A 23,422-nucleotide genomic window follows, 5' to 3' on the forward strand; every position below is an offset into this window, starting at 1 on the left:
TGCAGGGTCCCAATGCCTTGGGCCGTCCTCGACTGCCTTCCCAGGCCACAAGCAGGGAGCTGGATGGGAAGTGGAGCTGCTGGGATTAGAACCGGCGCCCATATAGGATCCTGGGGCGTTCAAGGCGAGGACTTTAGCCGCTAGGCCAAGGCGCCGGGCCTCAACTTTTCTCACCTTTTGTTTTACCTACAAAAACAGCCACCACCTTACAGGTCATAATCACATGGTGAAGGGATGTATGTGAGAACTCAGCAGCAGCCCTGGTCCCGTCATAACCCTCAGCAGTTACTCTCCCTTCCTGCACCATAGAAGACTCCACGACATAAAAATGACCACATGAGCCATGTGTCCAACAACTAAACTTGTCCACCAATAGCTGGAAGATGAGCCTTGTGTCACCTCCACAGAAGGAACCCAGCCTTGGCAGAGCCTGCCTGGGTCCTACAAGGTCTTTACAGTTCCATGTTCCTCGGGCAGGGGCAGAACTCTCACTGACTGACCCAGAGAAAACCACTCCAAACACGAGACTCCGAAAAACCAAGCAGGTATAACCACACACCTAGTAAAGGCCAGTGTCTCCTCATCACCCAAGCATGTTCTCGGAGACTCCAGGATCCGTAAAACAGAATCCACAGAAAGTGCTTAAATACATCTAATGTCTGATCTCCTGTGTCAACGGTTAGAAAAAGATGGGTGCCATCTTCGTGATTTATGATAGTAGTGCTGCAAAGAATGGCTTTAATTTCCAAGTATGACCAAACCCACTCAAGAAACAACTACTCTAAAGGATGCTGTTTGTGTATTGCCACAGTGCTGAGAGTTTAAATGGGTCCAAAAGAGATCCATCATAGGAATGCAAAACAAAAATGTAAACGGTGAAATCAGAGAAGATCAACGAGCTTTGTTTTCCAGCCAAATTAAGTATAGACGAACATCAGTAACGAAAGTACATGCGCCAGGGTGATATGGTCACTCCCAAGACCTTGAAGGACAACTCAACACTCCAATAAAAGATGGAGGAGACTCGCTCCTAAGAAATTAACATGCTCGGTGTTGAACTTTTCAACCACAATAATAGAGCAGTTAACTGGAGACAGCAAAGTACCACAGGTAAACTGTGGTCTAGTTTTGGGCACAGGGTGACTAGAGTATCTGCATCATTAAAGGTCCATCCCTACTAGTTCCAACACTTAAAAAAAAAAAAACTCTTGTGAACCAAACTTCAAATTTGAAGGAAAGTAAACTTGCGCTGTTGCCCAGTTATGTTGCATGACTTGTAATTTTCGGGCTGCGTCACTAAAATGTCCTTGAAGTTTTCTAAGCACATACTCCTCTCAATCTGCACGCACTCTTCCCAAACACCTCCGCCTTTCTGCCTTCTCCACTAATTCCCCAATTACTGGCAGAGCAGAAGCGCTCAGCAAGGTAATTTGCTAAATGCAGACTGTCCGTATTATCTAAGGGCTTATCTCCAATACGGCAAAGAGCAAGGCACAGGAAGCAATGAGCGGACCTGGGAGAGGCAGGGTCAAGTTATTCTGTTTAATGATCCTGTTGAACACACCTGCTGCTCATAAAACAAATTCCCTCTGAACAGATGATCTGATCTCGTGGTGGGCTGTTAAGGAAAAAGGCCCAGGGCTGAGCAGCAGGCCTGATATAGGCAGCAGCAACGCAAGCAGCATGTGCACTCGGTTTCTTCTGAGGAGCCCACCATGTGTAGCTCAGTTCCTTAAACATTAGAGTTGATCGGAAAATGGCCAAGAGGCACCTCAGTCTGCCCAATGCTAGCTTAAGTAGGGAACGAAGACAATCTGAAGACAGCTAACGCTACGATCACCTAGATATTAGGAAATGGCTCCTTTTTGCAGGCTGTTGATTTTTGTCCTTGGACTTACAGGAAACGGAAAACGGAAAAGTTTCCACAGTTGGAATCTCAGGAGAAATGTCACTAATTTTATGCAGCTTGTTTATGACAGTCACGAAGCGTGTCGTATATGTGTTCTACGGATTCATGTTTAAATCAATCATGTCAACGAAGAGAAAACAATGATGTACACACAAATTCTCCACACATATTCTGGATGTACAAGTGAGTGCCTTGTCTCCTCATTGTGTGTGCGTATACTATTTTTACTAACCAGAAGTTACATCAAATGCTACAATACTACATTCAACATGACACATACACATGTTCAAATCAACACAAGAAGACTAGAGGTTTGGAATATATCAATTTTAATCTATTTTAAAATGCTAATACAGCGGGCTCGGTGCAGTTGCCTAGTGGCTAAAGTCCTTGCCTCGCATGCACTGGGATTCCATATGGGCGCCGGTTCTAATCACAGCAGCCCCACTTTCCATCCAGCTCCCTGCTTGTGGCCTGGGAGAGCAGTAGACGACGGCACAAAGCCTTGGGATCCAGCACTTGTGTGGGAGATCCGGAAGAGTCTCCGGGCTCCTGGCTTTGAATCAGCTCAGCTCTGGCCATCATGGCCACCTGGGGAGTGAATCAACAGAGGAAGATCTTCCTCTCTGTCTTTCCTCCTCTTTGCGTATCTAATTTTCCAATAAAAATAAGTCTTTAAATAATGCTAATACAGAAATATTTTAAATAAAATGTCTCACTACGGGCCAGCATTATTAAGCTGTGGCCTGTAACCCCAGCATTCCATGTGGGTATCAGTTTGTGTCCTGGCCACTCCACTTCTGATCCAGCTCCCTGATAACACATCTTGGAAGGCAAGAGAGGATGGCTCAAGTGCTTGGGTCCCTGTCTCTGTAGCAAATCACAAAGAAGCTCCTGGCTTCAGCCTGGCCCACTCCTGGCCATTGTGTACAACATATGAAAAATTAACTCTCGTCTCTCCTCTCCTGCTAACTCTGCCCTTCAAATAATAAAGAATTTTTTAAAAAGTGATTCACCAGGTAATACCAAGCAAAGTCTACTTTTTAAAAAACTGTTTCAATAAATACTTTTAAGACTCTACCCTTAACAGACTGCAAAACAGTTTATAAACACAAGTGTTTGCGTGTCTGCCCTGGGAACATTTACACCTTCCATCTGTGTTGAATGTCCCTTAACTAGACTGTAAACAATAAGATCAGGACACCTGGAGGCTTCCTTTGCCCTTCCAATGCTTTGGTGAGTTTTCCCATGGGACACTTCTGGGGTTCAAATCACATATACTTAAATAAGGAAATCTAAGCACAGTTAATTTGCAGTAAGTAAATCTGAAACCCATGCACAAAGTCATACTGACAAAACTAACTCATTTTACAAAGTCATCACATAGAAAACTAAGACGCTTTATCAGAATGATCCACAGAGTGCACACTTGACACATCTTAACCATTTTTGCTACATTTAAAGCATGATATGCTAGCCACAAGGTGCAATTTCAAAAGTGAAACACTTCAGAGTTTTCAGACTCCAAACTCCAATGACCACAGAGTCCAGGCAGCTTGGAAACCACAATTCAAAGATGGAGTAGGGACTAAGGCCTACATCCCCCACCGGAAGCAGGAAGCCTTTCCGTTTCTGTCAGTTGCTGCTTAGTAAAAGGACCAGTGTTATCGCTTCTCCTGACTTTTCCAGATTAACAGGAAATTGCATAATTTTATGTAAGCCTCCCAATTTTTAAATACAGTCATCCCTTAGTATTCTCAGGGAGAAAAGTTCCAGGGTTTTCCAGAACATCAAAATCCATGGACACTGAAATCCCTTATATAAAACATGACATTATTTGCACATAACTTAATACAGTCATCCATATGCCTCCTATCACATCTAGATTACTCATAATGCCTACCACAATGCACCTGCTGTGTAACTACTTTTCTAACTACCCTGTTCAGGAAATAAGGACAAGGGAAAATAAGCCTTCATGTGTCCATACAAATGTTCTTTTTTTCCTATTTGCTTTGAGGCCCAGAGTTACAGCCTAAACATGTCAAACTCACCGGTGCAAAAGGTTCACTCTATTGGCATCAAAATTTTGAAAAACAAATAAATTTCAGAAGAAAACCCTGCCTGTGTGTCAAATGCAACAAGTGGCCTGGCGTAGATGGAATCAATTTGCTCATTTCTTTCAAAGAATTAATGGATGTTACCTCCGATGCCAGACACAGGCTGAAGCAGCAGAGCAGCCGCTGCTCTCCCTGATTTGACAATGGAAACAAGACTGTCGAAGGCGGCAGCAAACTGAAAACAAGCACATTAAAGCCAACAGACACAAACGCCCACTCCTCTGCAGTGTGCCCTGCCGTGCCAGTAGTTTTCATTTTATCCTCTCTTTTCTGAAGTCAATTCAACTTCTACCAAGCAAAGGATACTGACCACGTCATGCACCTTACTGTTAGTCTTTGGATAACTAAATTCTAAAGTATCTCTCCACCCAGACCCATTCAGAGCTGTCCTAATTATATGTCATGTGTTCTAATTATTATGGGTGCCACATATGACAATACCCTTTGATAAATAAAATTTGATAAGATTGTCCTGTTCAAGACTGAGACTCAGCAAGCTATGCCTTTTCGGAAGCCTTTACAGTGAGTGGAACTGAGAAACCTAACACAGAGGATTGAGAAGTTAGACCACAGACCTGGAGAAGTTTCATTAAGAAAGAAAAAAAAAACACTCAGACTTTCTTTTACTGCTGAGAGGGGGGCTCTCAGAAGCGGCGGGGGGGGGGGTGGGGGGCAAGTGGCTTTGGTCAGCAGGTCCTTTGTGACCTGCACCTCTGAGGAATGCTCACCAAGAGAACAGCAGCAGGAGAGTAGGATGAGATTCACGAAGGACACTGAACTGAAAAGCACTCACAGTCTATGCACGCAGTTTGCCTGGGGAGCCTCTAATATTAGCTGACTACTACATATACAATCCATACAATGGTATTCTCGCTTAAGAAAACAAACTGATGACATCAGTAATCCAAAACAACAGTTCTAGATTCCATATGAAGTTAGAGCATCCGCCCCAGGCACAGCCTCCTCACAGACACCTTCCTGATCTGTTCTCTGCCTACCTGGCCCCCACGCCACAGTTTATCCTGTGTGCTCACATAGCACTGTGATGTTCCCCGACCATTCCTCCGGCAGCCCAGCCGTGGTGTAAATGCAGCTTTCGCTCCCCTCTAAACTACTCATTCCTTCAGGGCAAGAACACAGCCTATTCGTCTTTGTGTCACTGCATCTCACAGAATGCTGGCATTGAAGACATCTGATAAATGCCTATTAAAATGAACAACTATTATTCAGTCTGTCCTTACTTAAATCATAAATCATATCCCCTACTCTTTATTACCCCAAAGCTCACAGGAGAGACACTGAAACTATCTGAACACCAGTGGCCTTGAGGAGTATGAAGAATGGAGAAAACACGAATAGCAGTCTATAACAACGATTTTATTTACACATCTGTGTATGCTTTGCATTCCTGATACCTCCTAATGCTGCACAGCACGACCCAAGACTGAGTTTATCACACTGGTTGTTCCAAGCCCAGTACTTGACCAGTCCAAGGCTACCTGCTACTTCACATTTCAGTCCATCAGTTGAATTTTATCATAAAAGGAGCTGTTCTATGTTATTCAGCAACAGTATGCTAATAGCTGGCAGCTCCATTTTCATTTAAATAGCTTTTTTTCCCTGGGTAATTCTCCCAGGAGTTGTTTGTTTATTTCTCTACACTACATTTAATGATAAAACTTCCTTTCTGAGGAACAGCCACAACTCTCCATAGCCCCCCTGGCCAGTAGATGCTGATGTATTGAAGGAGTAAACCTGTGTGGAAAGAGAATGTGAATGACTACTGCAAGAAGGAAGCAGCAAGGACAGGAAACTTATTCAGAAGATGTCCAGGTCACTGGATGTGGAGGAGGGCCACGCTGGCTCTAAGGGACATGATGACACTGGGCACCACCTGAACCCAGAAAGAATCCGAATGTTTCCCCTGCCACCTGGAAATCCGTGCTCAGAGATGGCTCCAGGAAAGTTCTGGAGGAGAAAGAAGGGACAGGAAACAGAAAGGCGCTCTCGGTGGACTAATGCACTAAAGTGCTGGTCAGCGGGCTCAGGCGAATCCAACAAAACTGGCTGTGCAGGAAGCAACCTGAAGCACAGTTCCAGGGCAAGCTATCCTGAGCTGGTAGACTAGTTTCTGCTTAAGATGATCTGCTTCCTGAGGAAGAAGAGCTAAGAACACTCCTTAGTAACTTAGAAGAAGTTGGAAGAAGCTTAGAAGAAAATAAAAGGCAAGAAATGGGAAATACAGTAGAGCAAACAGAGTACTTACTGGGTACCCGCAATGTGCTATAACACTAATCAGAACAAACAACATATCATCTAGCCTTCTCCCACCTGGAACTGACAAAACACACAGAACCACTAATATACAAGACAGAACACCACCCTCACGCAAGTTCTAAAAGTCACAGATTTAACTAGCAAATCAATGATCTACCATCCTACATAAAGACTTCAGTTCTTAACCTAATGGTTTCCTCAATTGCTGGTTGTCATAACCTTCTTCAGAGATTATTAAAATATCAAACCAAAGTTGAAAGTCAGAAAATGAGTCATTGTTTCTCTTTTGCACTTAAAATTAGCTACCACATTTTAAAATATTTAAAATGTGCTAAAAGGTCCTAACAGTTGAATACATCATTGGGTTATGAAAAATGTCACCACACAGGTACCAATTTTCTGATTACAGAAAGGTAACCACCATAATTTATACTGTTATTCTTTAAAAACCCAAGTCAAAACTGATTTTTATAATCAAGAATATTATACAATTAGGCATATTAAGGAAAGGAAATTATTTAATTAAGCTGGCCATTAATTATCCAGAGGTAGGAAAAAAAATTACTGCTGAGAAACAGCAGCAAGACTTTGTGGAAAAAACAAAAGCTGAATATAGAGCTGCTCAATTTCAAAACTCCTACTTACATGTTCAAGAATAACAAAAACAGGCCAACAGGAAACTCTGCTCACGTATGGTCACACAAATACCGTCCATCACAGGGAAAAAGTGCAAACAGCTCGGTTAGCTGATGATGAATGACGGAAAAAAATGTGGGCTTATCTATACAGTGGTATATTATTTGGCAATGAAAAAAGAAACGAAGTTCTAAGACATGGAATAACATATGGATGAACCTGGAAAGTCTGCCGAGATAAAGATGCTAGAGACAAAACATCAAGTATTGAATGATTTCATTTATATGAAATATCTAGAACAGACAGCATTCACAAAAAATACATTAGCATTTGCCTAGAAGCAGGAAGGAACAGGGACTAGCAAGTGACTGCCAAATGGTTTCTTTATAGGCCGTTAAAAATGTTCGAAAGTTAACTCCAGTGAAGGTGTGCATCTCTGAGTATATTACTACTGAATATTTTAAATAGGTGAACTGTATGGCAGGTAGACTGTAACTCGGAAAGCTGTTGAAAAAGTCACCTCTGTTGACAGCTTGGCTTTCGTTGTTGTTTGCTGTTATTGCTATTTATTTTTTAATTGGTAAGACTGAAAAAAAAAAAAAAAACTCATTCACGAGGTGGATAGATTCCTTGTTCAGAATCACCCTTTTCGCTCTAATTTTCCAACTACCTGCCTAAAATGGCAAATCAAAGTTTCAAATTTAACATGATCTCAAATAATGAAAATTAACAGTGTCTCTTATTTAGAAAGCCACGGTACAGCAGTGAATGCTGCCAAGAATTAGTCCTAATTAAATCCAGAAACCATCAGGAAAGAACAGGAAGAAACAGGCTATGGGAACTGAAGAGCTGCCTCTAACTGTGGTGGCCCATCTGCATAGCCAGAAATGTTTACACTGTCCTCTGCACAGCTGTATGGCACTGGGAACACCGCAAACACACACAAGCCAAGCTTTGTCATGCACACCGCTCACAGAGCCCTGGGGCCGGCAGGCAGCTCTCTTATTAGAGAGATGGGTTGAAGCACAGCCAAGGGCGTGTCATCCAGTGCCTGTAACGCCTTCTCCAGCAGGCGATCCTGCACCTCCAAAGAGTCCCAGTCAAGATGAAAAGGTGTTGTCTCAGAGGAGGCGCACAGTAAAAAGGCTCAGAAAGAATCCATACAGATAGATGTCTCTCTGGCATGTCTCATGGGCTGGTCCTGTATCAGGGACCCCACCTGTGCACAACACAGTGCAGGCTCGTAACAGCAAGCCCACAAACACCAACAGGTGCTCTTAGCAAGCACTGCCAATTCATATGGTTCCACACCCCGGGATCCCACGTTGGGGTCTCACCTTGACACCTGAATGACCCTTCACTTCTCCACCTCCTTGGTTTTGCTTGCTTCTCTGATGTATCATCCTCCTATGCCTTACCTCACTTCCACACACAGGCCCTAGGTCTCTCGCACACTCACCTACGCCAACACTACAAGTACTTTGGCTACTTAGCAACGTTGATCCAGTAAGAGAAATGTAAAGTTCAATGCCAAACAATAACTAGGCCCATATAACCTAGAAATACTAATGCTTTTAGCTCAAACATATTTACTAATTAAAAAGACATAAGCAGGTTAAGACACTGCCTACAATGCTGACATCCCATACTCAAGTGCCAGTTCAAGTGTTGGATTCTGTTCCTGATCCAGTGATCCAATTCCCTGCTAAAACATCCAGGAAAGCATTAGAAGATGGCCCAGATGCCTGGGTGCCTGGCACCCACATGGGAGACAGGATGGCATTCCAGACCTCTGACTTTGGCCTGACTAAGCCCCAGCTGTTACAGTCATTCAAGGAATGAACCAGCAAATGGAAGATCTCTTTCTCTGTCACTCCTTCTCTGTAGATCAACTTTTCAAGTAAATAAAGAAATATTTACAATAAAAAAGGATTAAGTGTCTGCTTCCCAGGGAGTTTAAGTGTCCTATTCGAGAAGGCTACATACTCTACCTATAAGCCAGATTTCCCGTTCCTTAGCCCTATAGGACTCCCAGAAGAAATGAAAATGTGGTTTTACTAAACTATTAAACAACATCTGCTTAGAGCAGAGTTCACACACAAAGTAGGGAGACTCATATGGTCTTCTAAGCAATTGTCACTTCTATGTACAAAGGTCTTTCGCTTCTGAAGGGAAAACTGGAAAATGCTATATCTATGAGCTCTGCAATGAACAAAAAGGCTGCACTGGGAAAACCGATTCTAGAAATGAGACAGACATCATGTAAACAGCAACATGAACAGGTACCTCAGGTCCCTTGGCTACATGGGTAAGTGGGATTTAGATGCCTACACATGAGGACCTGGGCTGCTGAAGCCCTTGCCTTGCATGTGCCAGCATCCCATATGGATACTGGTTCTAATCCCGGCTACTCCACTTCCCATCCAGCTCCCTGTTTGTGGCCTGGGAAAGCAGTTGAAGACAGCCCAAAGCCTTGGGACCCTGCACCCACGTGGGAGATCCAGAAGAAGTTCCTGGCTCCTGGCTTCAGATCAACTCAGCTCTGCTCATTGAAGCCACATGGGAAGTTAACCAGCAGACAGATGATCTTCCTCTCTGCCTCTCCTCCTCTCTCTAAATCTTTCCACTAAAAATAAATAAACCTTAAAAGAAAAACACAGCAGAAAATAGTGGACAGGTATGTGACACTGCACGTTAAGGTATCACTGGCATCCCACATCAGAGTGCCACTTTGACTCCCAGCTACTCCCCTTGCAACCCAGCTCCCTGGAAAGGCATCTGGAAAGACAGTGGCAGATGGCCCAACAACTTAAGCACCTGTTTCCACATGGGAGACTTGTATGGAGTACACATCTCCTGGTCTCCGCCTGGCCCAGTCCTTAATGTTGCTGCCATTTGTGAAATAAACCAAAGAATGACTGGAGATCTTTCTCTCAATCTGCCTTGTCATTAATAAATAGGTAAATCTACATACACAAAAGGTAATACAATGACTCAACAACAACAACAACCCCCCCCAAAAAAAAAAAAAAGACTAAGAAATCCAGAAGAGAGATACCTGCACGAGTAATAGGAAAGGATAAATGACAACCATTTCTTGAGCACCTGCTAGTTGGTCTTTGCTCTTATAGGGTTCACAATGTTATTCAGAGAAACCCATGTAAATTATGAAGCAACAAGGCAAGATCCAACAGAGGTATGTACAAAGCATTACACACATGGCGTACAATGAACACTGAAGTCAAGTAAGTGATGAAGCTAATTCAATTATATATATATATATATTTAACTATTTTTTCAATCAGTTATTTCCAATTCAGTTTTTCCTAAGAAACACACAAAAACAAAAACATCTATTTTCTTCCAAGACTGGGCAAGCTCAGTGTTTGTGGTTTACTTGAAAATGTAACATTACCAAAAATAATTATTTGGTCTCATTTAATAATTTTAAAAAGTCTTACTTGGTGTTGAGCTGGGCCCAGCGCCATGGCCTAGTGGCTAAAGTCCTCGCCTTGAATGCCCTGGGATCCCATATGGGCGCCAGTTCTAATCCTGGCAGCTCCACTTCCCATCCAGCTCCCTGCTTGTGGCCTGGAAAAGCAGTCGAGGACGGCCCAAGGCATTGGGACCCTGCACCCATGTGGGAGACCCAGAAGAGGTTCCAGGTTCCTGGTTCCTGGCTTCGGACCGGCGCGTACCGGCCATTGTGGCTCACTTGGGGAGTGAATCATCGGATGGAAGATCTTCCTCTCTCTGTCCCTCCTCCTCTCTGTATATCTGACTTTGTAATGAAAAAAAAAGTTTTACTTGGTGTTTAGCTGTTCTTTTCCCTAAGCGCTACATGATTGAGTTGAAAAATAACCTTTCCATTCTGTACCAATCAGTCTGTACTGACAAAGGAGTTTAGAGAAACTAAGTATCCTGATTTTATGAGCTACACATTGGAAGGACTGCTCCAGAAGTCAGGTTGGGTTCACTCTGACCTGCGCATCTTGTCCGGGTCACTCTGCGTGAAATCAAAGCCTGCCCTTGTGAGCACACTGCTCCGGCCAACCCAACCAACCAGCTGAGCACAATGCATAACAGGAATAAACAGTCAATTTATTCCAAAGACTTACATAGTCTCAAAATGACTCACTGCCAAAAATAAAAATCACACATTTTCCAATGGTCCAAGAATACTAACTGGATGAGCTCACATGTGCTGTTTTCAAACCACAATTTCTGATATTTTCAAATATCATACAGAAATTCTAACACAAAACACTTACCTCTAGTAATACTAGCGCACCAAACAGACCTTTGATTCCCAACTCAGTTAGTGGGAAATTGCTTCCCACTGCCACAAACTGACTTCCGTTCCTCCCTTACGGTACGTACCTGCTGAGCTGCGTCTCCGTTCACCAGGTGGGGCATCATGGCCACCTCTCCGTTCAGCAAAGGTGGCAGCTCCAGAGGGATCTGGTCGGTCATCATCATTGTGACATACATTCATGGAGAATTTCCCTCAACTGGCTTCCTGCAAGGGAAAAAACAAAATGACATTTAGAACTCAGGACCACAAACACCAGCTACTGTAGTCAGCAATAAAAGCGTTCCACATGAGGCCTGCTGATACCTAAGTGATTCTAACCAGAGCATCCCACAGGTTGAGCATCTGGAATACAAAATAGTAAACCCAAATGCTCCCCAATCCGCATCTTGCAGAACACCTACATGACACCAACAGTGACAAATGCAACACCTGATCTCATGTGACGAGTGGCGGTCAAAATCCAGACACACCGGAAATACTGCATGAAACTGTCCTCCAGCGCTGTGTCTCAGGTGTATACGAAACACAAAAGGATTTTCTTTTTAGGTTTCAGGCCTATCCCCAAAGCAAATCACTTTGGATGTGCAAATATTAAAGAAAAAAATGACACAGCTGGGAATATTTATGGTCTCAGGCATTCTGGACACAAGACCCTGAAGCTATTCTGTGTTAGATCTGAGGAAGAGCTACAGGAAAGGAAGCAGTCTGATGTAGGAGGCCAATGCATTGGAACACAAGGGTTTGCAATTAGTCACAAGAATGGGTGCCCACTGGGCCCGGCACGATAGCATAATGGTTAAGGTCCTTGCCTTGAATGCACCAGGATCCCATTTGGGTGCCAGTTCTAATCCCGGCAGCTCCACTTCCCATCCCTGCTTGTGGCCTAGAAAAGCAGTTGAGGATGGCCCAAAACCTTGGGACCCTGCACCTGCATGGGAGACCCAGAAAGAAGTTCCTGGCTCCTGGCTTCAGAATGGCGCAGCACCGGCCATTGCAGTCACTTGGGGAGTGAATCATCAGACAGAAGATCTTCCTCTCTGTCTCTCCTCCTCTCTGTACATCTGCCTTTCCAATAAAATAAATAAATCTTTAAAAAAGAATAGGTGGCTAGTTCTGTGGTATAGGCAGTTAGGTGACTGCCTGCAGCACCAGTTCAAATCATGGCTACTCCACTTCTGACTGACTGCCTTGGAGAGCAGAGGAAGATGGCCCAAGTACTTGGGGCCCTGCACTCCTGTGGGAGACGTGGAAGAAGCTCCTGGTTTCAGCCTGGCGTAGTGCCAGTGGCCTTGCGGCCATTTGGTAAGCAAACCAGCAGATGCAAAATCTCACCCTCTGTCTCTCTATTTTTATCTCTTTCAAATCAATCAATCTTAAATATATATATATATATATATATATATATATATATGACATTTACAACCATTCCCAAGGATCTCCCTGAGATAAAATGAGATTTCTCTTGCTCTTGTAGTTAAAAATGCCCAATGAAAATTGGCGGTATCCTTCTCTTTAGCATAATTATCAAGACATAAATTAAACAACAGTTACTCATCACAAAAGCAGTCTACCTCTTTCAGTAGGACTAAAATATTGTCCACAAGCCATAAATTCAAGCAAGGAACAGAGGTTAACTACCAGCACTGCACTTTCTCACTGTGCTATTGACTCGCTACTCGCATTCTAACTGTCTCCCCATCATGTCTACGACTTGAATTAATTGGTTGCATATTGACATCTTTACCACTGGTGCATAACTCCCACTTCCTCTCTATTCCGAAACCTCAGCACCCAGCTCAGGGATGGCCTCAGGAGATGCAGTTCGGTTTTTATCAAATACATGAGATTCATATACATATTCAGATTTTTGATCCAAAATAGCACTTGCTGACAACATCTAGCTTTTAAATCCCCTAGGTCGAAAATAACAGTTACTTTGTATTTGAACCTCTAAAATATTTACATACTTATTATATCCACAAATTTACAGTTTTAAAAAGTTTAAGGGCCCAGAGCAGTAGCCTAGTGGCTAAAGTACTCAGCTTTCCCGCACTGGGATCCTATACAGGCACCGGTTCTAATTCTGGCTGCCCTGCTTCCCACCCAGCTTCCTGCTTGTGGCCTGGCGAAGCAATCATGGATGGTCCAAAGCCTTGGGACCCTGCACCTGCATGGGAGACTGGGAAGAGACTCCTGGCTTCAGATCAACACAGCTCGGACTGAAGCAGCTGCTTGGGGAGTGAATCAGCAGACAGAAGATCTTCCTCTCTGTCTCTCCTCCTCTCTGTACATCTGACTTTCCAATAAAAATAAAATAAATCTTAAAAAAAAAAAAGTTTAAGGAAATGAACACAGAATGAGAAAGAAATAACATGCACAGAATCTCAAGGGATTTCAGAAACTGCCAAATAGTTCACAGTTCTCATCACCCCTAATAAAGCCCCCCAAATATTATGCAAAGATATTTGGTCAATGATGACTTTCATATTCAATACCCAAACCAAACAGAACACTGGGCAAACCCTTCAATGACTTCCTCAAATCTGCCTCAGGTCTACAAAAGAGAAATTACTTTTTCTTCTCAAATGCCTCCTTCCTGAACAGTGTATTTCCTCCTCAATACCACCTGAAAGAAATTCCCCCGAAGCATCAAGCGATGCATAAAAAGACACGCGGGAGATTTTAAACCTTTTTATCTTAAATAGGTAAAATTTTACACTGCTCATTATAACCTCATTTGGAGAAACTAATTATTTAAACACCAAACAAGGAAGTACATTCTATAATAACAGGTCTTATAATTCAGTGTTAATAGTGACATCATGCTGTTTTATGAGGCAATTACTCATTCCTAAGCAAATAAAAGTACAAAGCCCAAAGCCCAATAATTCATCCTAATGTAAAAAACAAATTCCTTCTTAAAAAAAAAATGAAGATCATACCACTGACACTATCATGACGGAACTTTGATTCTGAGTAGATTAAATGATAAAAGCACTCATGTCCATTTCAAGTTCTACCTTTCTACCAACTATCTTTAAAAAAAAGAAACCTTTTTGGGGAGGAAGGAAGCTCATGCCTCCATCCACTGTCTCACTCCCCAAATGCCAACAACAGCTGGAACAGAGGCTGAGAGTGAGCAGCCAGTTCTGACACATGGGCGGGAGGGACCCAATCACCTGCACCACCGTGCCGTCTCCCACGACGTCGACAGGAAGCTGGAACCAGGAGACAAGCAGGCACAGCGCCCAGGCGCTCTGAAGTTAGACCCGGTTGTCTTTTTTTGCTAGGTTCAACACCTGACCCTCAATTTGCTTTTTAACATCTGTGACCCTACTTGTGCACAATGGAAAGGGTGACTAGTTTCTCTGACTGTATTAGACTGACCTCGTTGGTAAGTGTTCAATAATTCTTCAGAATTACAGGTGGGACAAACGAGGCAGTAATTCACCAGAACAGGAGCATCTAGAGGTAACAAGCATTCTGTTCCCTCTGTCACCTTGACCTCACCCTCAGGGGGACAGCAGGTGTAGCAGGGCACTTGCCAGCAGATGGACAGCAGATTCTGATGAAAGTTCTCTCCCTTGCCATGTGCTGTTTACTGAGCACAAAAGCCCTTTCCAGGCAGCAGAGTCCCAGTTACCTCACAAAACTATTAAGCATGGGACCTGCTCTCTCCATCACTGGGTAGAAGAAGTAAACCAATTCATGGGCTGCCCCTGGGTGCTCTCTGTGTCCATAGATCACACACAGTAAGATTGGGGTAGAACAAACAATAATACAGGTTTGACGGCCTGGGTAGGATAAGAGCAGGGTCACTTTGTGAACATCTGCTTCAGATTAAAAGTTATGTATGCTTCACATGGACGAGGCAAAGATTTGAGTTGGCATCTGAGCCACAAATCCAATGAGCAGTGCTGCTCATTTATATTTGTCATTATTTCTCGAGATGGCAGGAGGAGGCTAGGAGAAAAGATGGTTGTAGTCTAATACAAATTTCAGTATTTCAGTTCCCCTCTTTTTCAAACCCAAGTTTGTCTCAACACCAACACCATCCTATCTAGCTCTGATAATTACAGATAAAGAAAGCTTCCCACTGCAACTGTGCTAAATCACAGGAGCTGCTATCAAAAAGGCACAGCACATCAGCCCTCTGAGTAGAACTCTTCAGGTGTTGGGAGTCCAAGGTAGGGGGTTAAATTCCCTGTTCCCACCCCAAGGCCTAGGTCCACAAAGGCTTTATTGATATAGGATGGGAATCAACACAGAACTGCAGAATCATCTTGTTTAATATGAGAATTGGCCCCTATAGAAACCAAGGCCATGGACACAAGGAGACCATTGTATGTGCTTTGTGGATGACCTCGGGTAAGGGGCCTGAATTTTTCTGTTGGTGCTGGATGATGGATAATGCATCTCCTGCACCGTTCAGTGGTTACTGCGCATTGCCGTGAGGGCGGCCGAATTAGCGAAGACAGAGTCAAGGCACATGCACTTGCTCTGTGGAAAGCACACAGTGGGAAGGTAGGAACACCATACCCACTGATGCCGCAACTTAATTACTCGACGCTCACACTGTGAGTCCTAGAGAGAATGGAAGAATAGAGTGGGAAAAAAGTCACTAAGAACTTTGCCCAAGAGTCTCACATATCCATGACTAAATCGGTTGGCCCTCTTTTCCACAGGCTATCAGCTTGCTAAATCCCAAGACCTGTTTTGTAAACCCTAAGTTTCAACAGGGGTAGACCAGCTTGACGCAGCCAAGGAGGTACCGGATGTAGCTGGATGGAATGTGAATGCCATGTGCACCAACAATCTCTAAATTCTCACTTCCGTACTCCCTGTACATATTTTCATCTGCCTGGAATTCAAGGCACATTATCAAAGGAATCATTATGTTTATGCAAAAAAATGCCCTGCTCCTTAACAAGGCAACTGCCTGCCAAACTGTCCCTTAAAACGATCACGGCACAGAAACTTAGTGCCATGGATCACGGGAAAGAAAAGATGACATGCAAGAAGGAGAACTGTAAAAGAAGGAAAAACAGAATCGCACAACAGAAAGCCACATAGTCACCATCTTTTTGGTTACCCGCCAGTGACAAACTGCGACAGGCAGTGAGTTTGCCAAATACAAAAGGAAAAGTCAAGTATTCAGGCTGCATGCTGGGAAAAATCACACAAACCCATCGGCAGTTCAAGCAGGTTAAGAGGGACCCAGAGATCTGGAAAGCTCTGTTGCGCACTATTATCACTTGATGGTGACAGCTCCCCAAGGGGAAGCTGCCTTCTCTGTTCCCGACCGGGAACTCAAGACAAAATCAGCCACAAGCTCAACCTTCAACAGGGTGGCTCAACTCAAGGGCACTTGAAGCGAGTGGGGGGAGGGTACACAGCACATCACACCTCTTGAATGGAATTAGAAGATAAATCAATCAATGTGAAAGCCTAACCATCCCCTGAGTTAACTCTAAGAACTAACACCTACTTAATCTCTACTGCCACCGGATGGAAAGGATATATTTTCTTGCTACATTCCAGAACTAGCTGGCCACAGCTTTTATTCCTACGGACTTCAGTTGGTTGTTTAGCCCAACACTGTGTTCAGCCATAAGGTACTGGAGTGTTACTGCAGCATTTTGACTACACATGTAGAGAAATTCATCTCTCCGTTGAAATCCTAGGTTTACCTTTTTAAAAGATTTACTTATTGTTATTGGAGAGTCAGCTTTACAGAGAGGAGGAGAGGCAGAGAAGATCTTCCCTCCGTTGATTCACTCCCCAAGCGGCCACAACAGCTAGAGCTGAGCCAATCTGAAGCCAGGATTCTCTTCCGGGTCTCCCACGCGCGTATAGGGTCCCAGGGCTTTGGACCACCCTCGACTGCTTTCCCAGGCCACAAGCAGGGAGCTGGATGGGAAACGGGCTGCAGGGACACAAACCAGTGCCCATAAGGGTTCCCAGTGCATACAAGGCAAGGATTTTAGCCACTAGGCTATCGTGCAGGGCCCCTAAATTTACTTTTCGTAAGCACCTTCTCCCTTTGTCATTCAACGAAACTGTTTGGCACATCCCTCCCATCTCAGGGTCAGACCCTAAACATCCTGCCTTAACTTGTCAGTTACACAGACAGGAAAGAAGGTCTGCCAGGTACCCTGTGCCATCTTCCTGGGTCATGGCGAGGATAAAGTGAGCGGAACAGACAAAAGATCCCTGGCTAAGGGGACCAGTCACAGCAGTCTCAAACTGCCCTGGCCACACCGTCACTCGCACTGGGTTCCTTTCCTCCGAGATGCAGCAGTATCTCAGGTGACCAAACCTATCACAGACACTGACCAAAGCTATCCCGGAACTCAAGCATCATTGTCAAGGCTGCACCACACCTGTCCTGTGAGCCACACACATCAGAGATTTTGTGATGACACCCTTTCCAAACAAGTAGGTGTGCTGAAAACTCACTGGAATAAACGAATGGAAAAGAGACTGCAGCCTGCTTTCGGAGTCCTCTTTCCATTCCCCTACCCCTAGCGAGCTCCAAGGCTTCTCCCCTGTATTTCGCTCTTACCCCCCACTTCCATCTCAAAGCACTTGGAAACAACCGCAAGCCCTCACAATCGCTCCTGCTAACCACACATTCTAACACTAAAACCGCAAGTGCTTCATGCCCTACCAGTTCTATTCTTTTGATTGACAGGGAGAGGTTGCCACATGAGCCTTGTGGCTCACTTCCCCCATCTGCTAGGAGAGCGAGCCACTGCTTACCTGCAAGCCAGACCCAGCGTTACCAGAAAGGCCAGAGCTAAACGGCAGCAGTGAGCACTCCGACAGCAAAATGAACAACTCCTCGCTGCGCTCAGATACTTGATTTCATCCAAGGTATGTTCCCAATACTTCGAAAGAAGACCTTATTTTAAAGAGTTACAAAGGATCTTCGGTTTTTACAGCTCTCTGGGTAACTGACTTGTTATTTTTTTTCCCTCTTATTTTGCTTTTCCTGCTGTTAAAACTCTTCCAACGTATTTTGGGCCAAGCCTGTACTAAGAAAAAAACACACTGGCCAATTTCATGAAAACTGATTGACAGCAGGGAACTAAGGCACCTCCAAGGCCAGAGACAGCAAGTGTGTCCTGGGAAGCGTCTCTCAGTACCCGCAGCCAAAGTCCTCATCATTGCTGGGAGAAACGTTAAGTCTGTGAAGCTGGCCTTCACATTAGTCACAAAATGTCCTGGTCCTCACTCTGTGGGCCTATGACCCAAATTTCCTTACATTAATTCAAGATGTGAGTTAGGGCAGTACAGTACCCAAATTAATTTCAGATGACAAGGGGAAAAAAACAAACAAACTTAACAGGGAAAGAAACAAAGTATGTCCATCAGGCTGGAGGAAAGGAAGAGGCTCCTGAGTTGAGCTACACGCCAGGCTGAGCCAGGCACTCCCCCTGCTCGCTGGCTTCACCAACACCCTGATGGAGTTGTTCTCACCAGCTTTGTGACTAGGCTGGGCAAGTATTCGGAAAGCAGCTCGGTTAAGGGATTAAATTTTCACCTTTTGCTTCTGTGCTCCAATTAAAAATACCCTTGCTGAAACCCCTGCAGTGTAAGGACCTATCAGGCAACCTGCAAATGATTCCATGGGAGGCTCTTCAAAACTCAAATCACTGAAGTTAAGTGTGATTTCACATACTGCACAAAGCTAGCATCTTCCAATAAAATGCGGATTAACTGACCACCTCCCACAAGCCAAACAGCTGTAAACATTTTTGCACGCTATGGAAGCATTTTCATGAGCAGATTGGTAAAATTGTGGCTTGACTCATACCATTGTGGCTCAGGTTAAAGAAAATCGTCAAAAACAGACCAGAGTTCTAACCATTAATACAATACTAGCGAGGGAAAAAGGAAGGATGTCTTCCTTGTTTCAGTGAGGTGGGAAAAACCCTATGGGTTCTCAAAATAATAGCCTGGTAAACTTCCAGAATCACGGGAAAGGGGTGCTTCATTTCAGTGTTGTGGCTGACGCAGAGGAGCTGGAGAGTTGATAAAAAAATGACTGTTTTCTGCGTTCTCTTGAGAAACAGCAAAACCGTAAGACAGCCAATGTCTCAGGAGTTATGACAAGACTAGTTTCTAAAGGGCTTCTCACATGAAACCAAACCCTAATGGAACTTAATGACAAATAAACATCCGTGCAGCTGATCTGTATTTGTTTATGCCACGGCTGTGGTTTAAAAAAAAAATCCAGAGAAGTCAAAAGTTTAACACAGAATTCTATCACACGGCAAAGGAAGCCTGCATTCATGAGCGTGCACACAGGTGGCCTTGGTGCGTGATGCCATCAGGTACCAGGGGGACGCTTCCAGCTGCGGGCCCCCTCACTGCTTTCTTGGATTCAGTAAGGGTGAAGTGAAAAAGAAAGAAAGAAAGAAGCGGAAGGAGCAGCAAGGTCCTGAGTCATATGCATTCCTACAACTAACGGGATTTCACACTTTATTTTCTTCCTCAAACAAACACACGCTCCCTTCCTAACCCGTGCTAGCTTGGAGAGGGAAGTCCCTTGACTGATATTTCAAGACTTCGAAAATCCACAGTCACCTATTTCTAGCCTTCCCAGATAGCCAGCAAGGGCTTCACAACTTCTGGATTACCGCGACAGGAATACTGACAGAAAGAAGGCAGGGGAGGGCAGGACAAAACCAAACAGAGGCACAATGCAATCCTGCTTTACCTCCGCAGTCCCCGAGGCCCTCTGCTCCTCCACCACACCACACACACCTGACTACAGTACCTCCTCCCTACTCCTGGGAGAATGTGGCTTTTCTTTCCCTTTCCAGTAACATGACACCAGCGCCTTGGCACTGGAATTAGCACGGGGCCTCTAGGAACCTGATGTGGGGCACTGCCATTGGATGCAGGGCCGCCAGAGGGGAGGTGGGGAGGGTGTCGGGGCCATAGTGTGCCTTTCCCTCTCCAGGCAGAGCGAAGGAGCACACTAAGGCAGACACTCCCTCCCCTTTCCTTTGTTTTTTTTTTTTTTTAAGTCAAATTATTTTAAATCAAATTAAACAGTGCAAAAAGGAATATGGAGAGGGAGCGGGGACTGTCAAAGGCCCTCAGCTAAGAGGAGCTCATAGAATCAGTATATTTGAAAAAAATATAAATGAAAGTACTGGAATGTAAAGACCCTAGCACTGAGTGCTGGAAAATATGCACTCTGATCTCATGTCTGCCAATAACTGGCTCTGAATTTGAGCAATTAAATTCTTCTATAAAATAATGACTATAGATTAGTCCTTAAGGTTGCTCTCTTGGTAACAAGCTGTTTGAATCACCAATTGCGTGGGCCCCCTTGCCCGCCACCCCCCCCCCAATACTTACTGAGTATAGGTTAAACTAAAGCTAAAAACTTGCAAAGCCTGTTTCCCTTATTTCAGGACAGCTGCCTGCCCGAAGAGGAGGAAGAATCTGAAGTCAAATGTTGAAAAGGAATGCATGCACTTACAGTGTTGGTAATCGCTGTTTTAGTGCCAGTGAAATCTAATTTTACAGCTGGGTTCTATACAGCTGTGCAAGAAAGACGCCTGCCATGGCTTGCCACTTCAATGAAAGAAGGAGTGGTGATAATTGTTCATGCAGAAAAACCTCTTGAGACGTGAGCAGTACCTGGAGGTATGTGCCCAGCTGGTTGGTTGAGGCACAAATAGTCTGGAATTTGCCTTCTTGTCTGATGTGTGTTCATTAGTGAAGTGAAATCACAGTTGTCTCAAAAAGTTCTTAACCTTAAAAACATTCTTACGGTTTGCATCCAATTATAAGCACAGGAGAAAAGTTGGAAATGTTTAAATCCAGAGGGAAACACTGTGAAACTGAGGGGTTTTTTTAACATAAACAAAAGCAACCTCCTGATTTAAACAAATATCAAGGAGTGGGCATTTGGACCAGCAGTTAAGCCTCTCCTGGCCCGTGTCCCCTTAACACATCCAGTGCCTGGGCTGGATACCTGGCTCAGGCTCCCGATTTTGTTGCCAATGCGAATCCTGGCAAGCAGTGGAGATGACTCAATCCACCGGGTTCCTAAAACCCAGATGGGAGATCTCAACTGGGTTCCCAGCTACCACGCTTCCATCAGTTCAGCTCTGCCAGTTGGGGTGTTTAGGGAATGAATTGGAAGGTGGGAGCACTAGCTCCTTTCTCTCCCTCTCAAATATTTTAAGAATAAATACTGGGAGACGGTTCAAGCAACAAATTCTGAAAGAACTATCTACTGTGTTCCTGACAGCCACAAGGGAATACCACGTAGCTAATATTTTGTCCCTGCCTATATGGATCCACAGGTACATTTTACATTCCATTTGGCTCTGTGTAATTTATTAAATTATGTTTACATTACAATAAATTGAGCAACAGACAACCTGAATTCAAAAGTACTGTATAGGGCCCGGCGCCATGGCCTAGCGGCTAAAGTCCTTGCCTTGAACGCCCCAGGATCCCATATGGGCGTCGGTTCTAATCCCGGCAGCTCCACTTCCCATCCAGCTCCCTGCCTGTGGCCTGGGAAAGCAGTCAAGGACGGCCCAAAGCTTTGGGACCCTGCACCCGTGTGGGAGACCTGGAAGAGGTTCCTGGTTCCCAGCATCGGATTGGCGTGCACCGGCCCGTTGCGGCTCACTTGGGGAGTGAATCATCAGATGGAAGATCTTCCTCTCTGTCTCTCCTCCTCTCTGTATATCCGGCTTTCCAATAATAATAATAAATCTCTTTAAAAAAAAAGTACTGTATAAGATTATATATTTTCTGAAGGGAAAAAATCTAATCATAGAAGTATTGTACACAAAAATGATTTGTAACTTGAGTCAGCTTCTATATCTCGCCGCACCCCATTAGTATAAGGCTATTTCCATAGTAGCCCAAAATTAGCAAAATCTTCATAGAAAAATAAAAACTGAAGAGAATTCTATATTACTACAGATTATGTACCATCAGATACACACACACACTCTCTCTCTCTCTCTAGAACTCAGACCCACAACCTCAGGTAAGTAACAGCTCAGTTCTGCAAATATGCAAAGACAAAACACCTTACCAACCCAAACCTCATTTGTTTTACTGTCTTTAAATCATGTCTAGATAAGTTGGCAGATGCATTTAAACATTTTGATTAGAAACCTGAGATCTCAGTACTCTCATAACACAATAAACCACAGTTCTCTCCAACAACCCAGGGATGACACTCCAGCAGCCTCACAAAACATCCAATCACGAAGCCATGAGCTCTGATTCTCATATATGCCTAGAGCATATCTTATCTAAGCATGGGATGAACTAAAAATATTCATCTGTAGTGAAATTTGGAGTTGTGTTTCTTTCTCTACCGGGCAGTGAGGGAATGACAGTCAGATTTGAAAAGGTCACTTCTAAAACTCTTCCAGTTTAACCCTAAGCCAGCTGAGGAAAGCAGAGAAGATGGACAGACGGAGGACAAATCGTTCCCAACACAAGCAGCTCACCCCTTACTCTGCCATGATGCACACCACCTCCTCCCCTACACAAACCCAGGGTGGTACTATTCCTTTATCTGTATGTGAGATGGGTACTTTACCACATGGTTTCCAGAGTCCCTTTGAAAACCCCAAAGCCTTTTTTTTAAAATTATTCTTTACTTAAAGATCTATTACAAACTAAAGATCTATTACAAACTAAATTCACAGCTGTGCATCAACCTGGGATCCTAACTCCAAGCATCACACTGCAGTTGATAAGGGAAACACCTCACAACTGAGAACATTCTAGGACAGTCTAGAGGAAGAACTCGCAAGTTAGCACTTCACCTGCGCACTATTCTTATCCGACCTGACAGCACTCAGGTGAGACAGCTGGCATCCCCCATCAACAGATGCAGCAACCAAGAAGCAGTGTGCCCAAACAGGACTAAGTAGATAGTAAGAAGTCAACTCTCTCTTAGCAAGCTGTGACGCCTTAAGAATCTGACAATAAAACACAAGTGAAAGAGCTGATGAAAAATATATAATAAAAAAAAATCGAAGGGACTGGCATTGTGGCCATTGCCCCTACAATCCTTGCATCCCATATTGGAACTCAATTACGCCCCAGATCATCCACTTGCAATCTGGCTCCTTGTGAATGACCTAGGAAGGCAACAAAAGGTAG

At 44.1% G+C, this 23,422-nt stretch overlaps 1 protein-coding gene across 3 annotated transcripts in view; it reads right to left on the minus strand.

Moving 5' to 3' along the window:
- FNDC3B (fibronectin type III domain containing 3B) overlaps positions 1-23,422 on the minus strand; it is a 342,344-nt gene that overhangs the window by 252,740 nt on the left and 66,182 nt on the right. For all 3 annotated transcript variants that reach the window (XM_058661102.1, XM_058661100.1, XM_058661101.1), the window contains exon 2: positions 11,323-11,461. In XM_058661102.1, the coding sequence (XP_058517085.1) occupies positions 11,323-11,433 (111 nt within the window). In that variant the 5' untranslated portion in view covers positions 11,434-11,461. The remainder of the gene's footprint in view (positions 1-11,322; positions 11,462-23,422) is intronic.

The sequence above is a fragment of the Ochotona princeps genome, chromosome 3 (assembly GCF_030435755.1).
Source record: "Ochotona princeps isolate mOchPri1 chromosome 3, mOchPri1.hap1, whole genome shotgun sequence".
Taxonomy (NCBI): Eukaryota; Metazoa; Chordata; class Mammalia; order Lagomorpha; family Ochotonidae; genus Ochotona; species Ochotona princeps.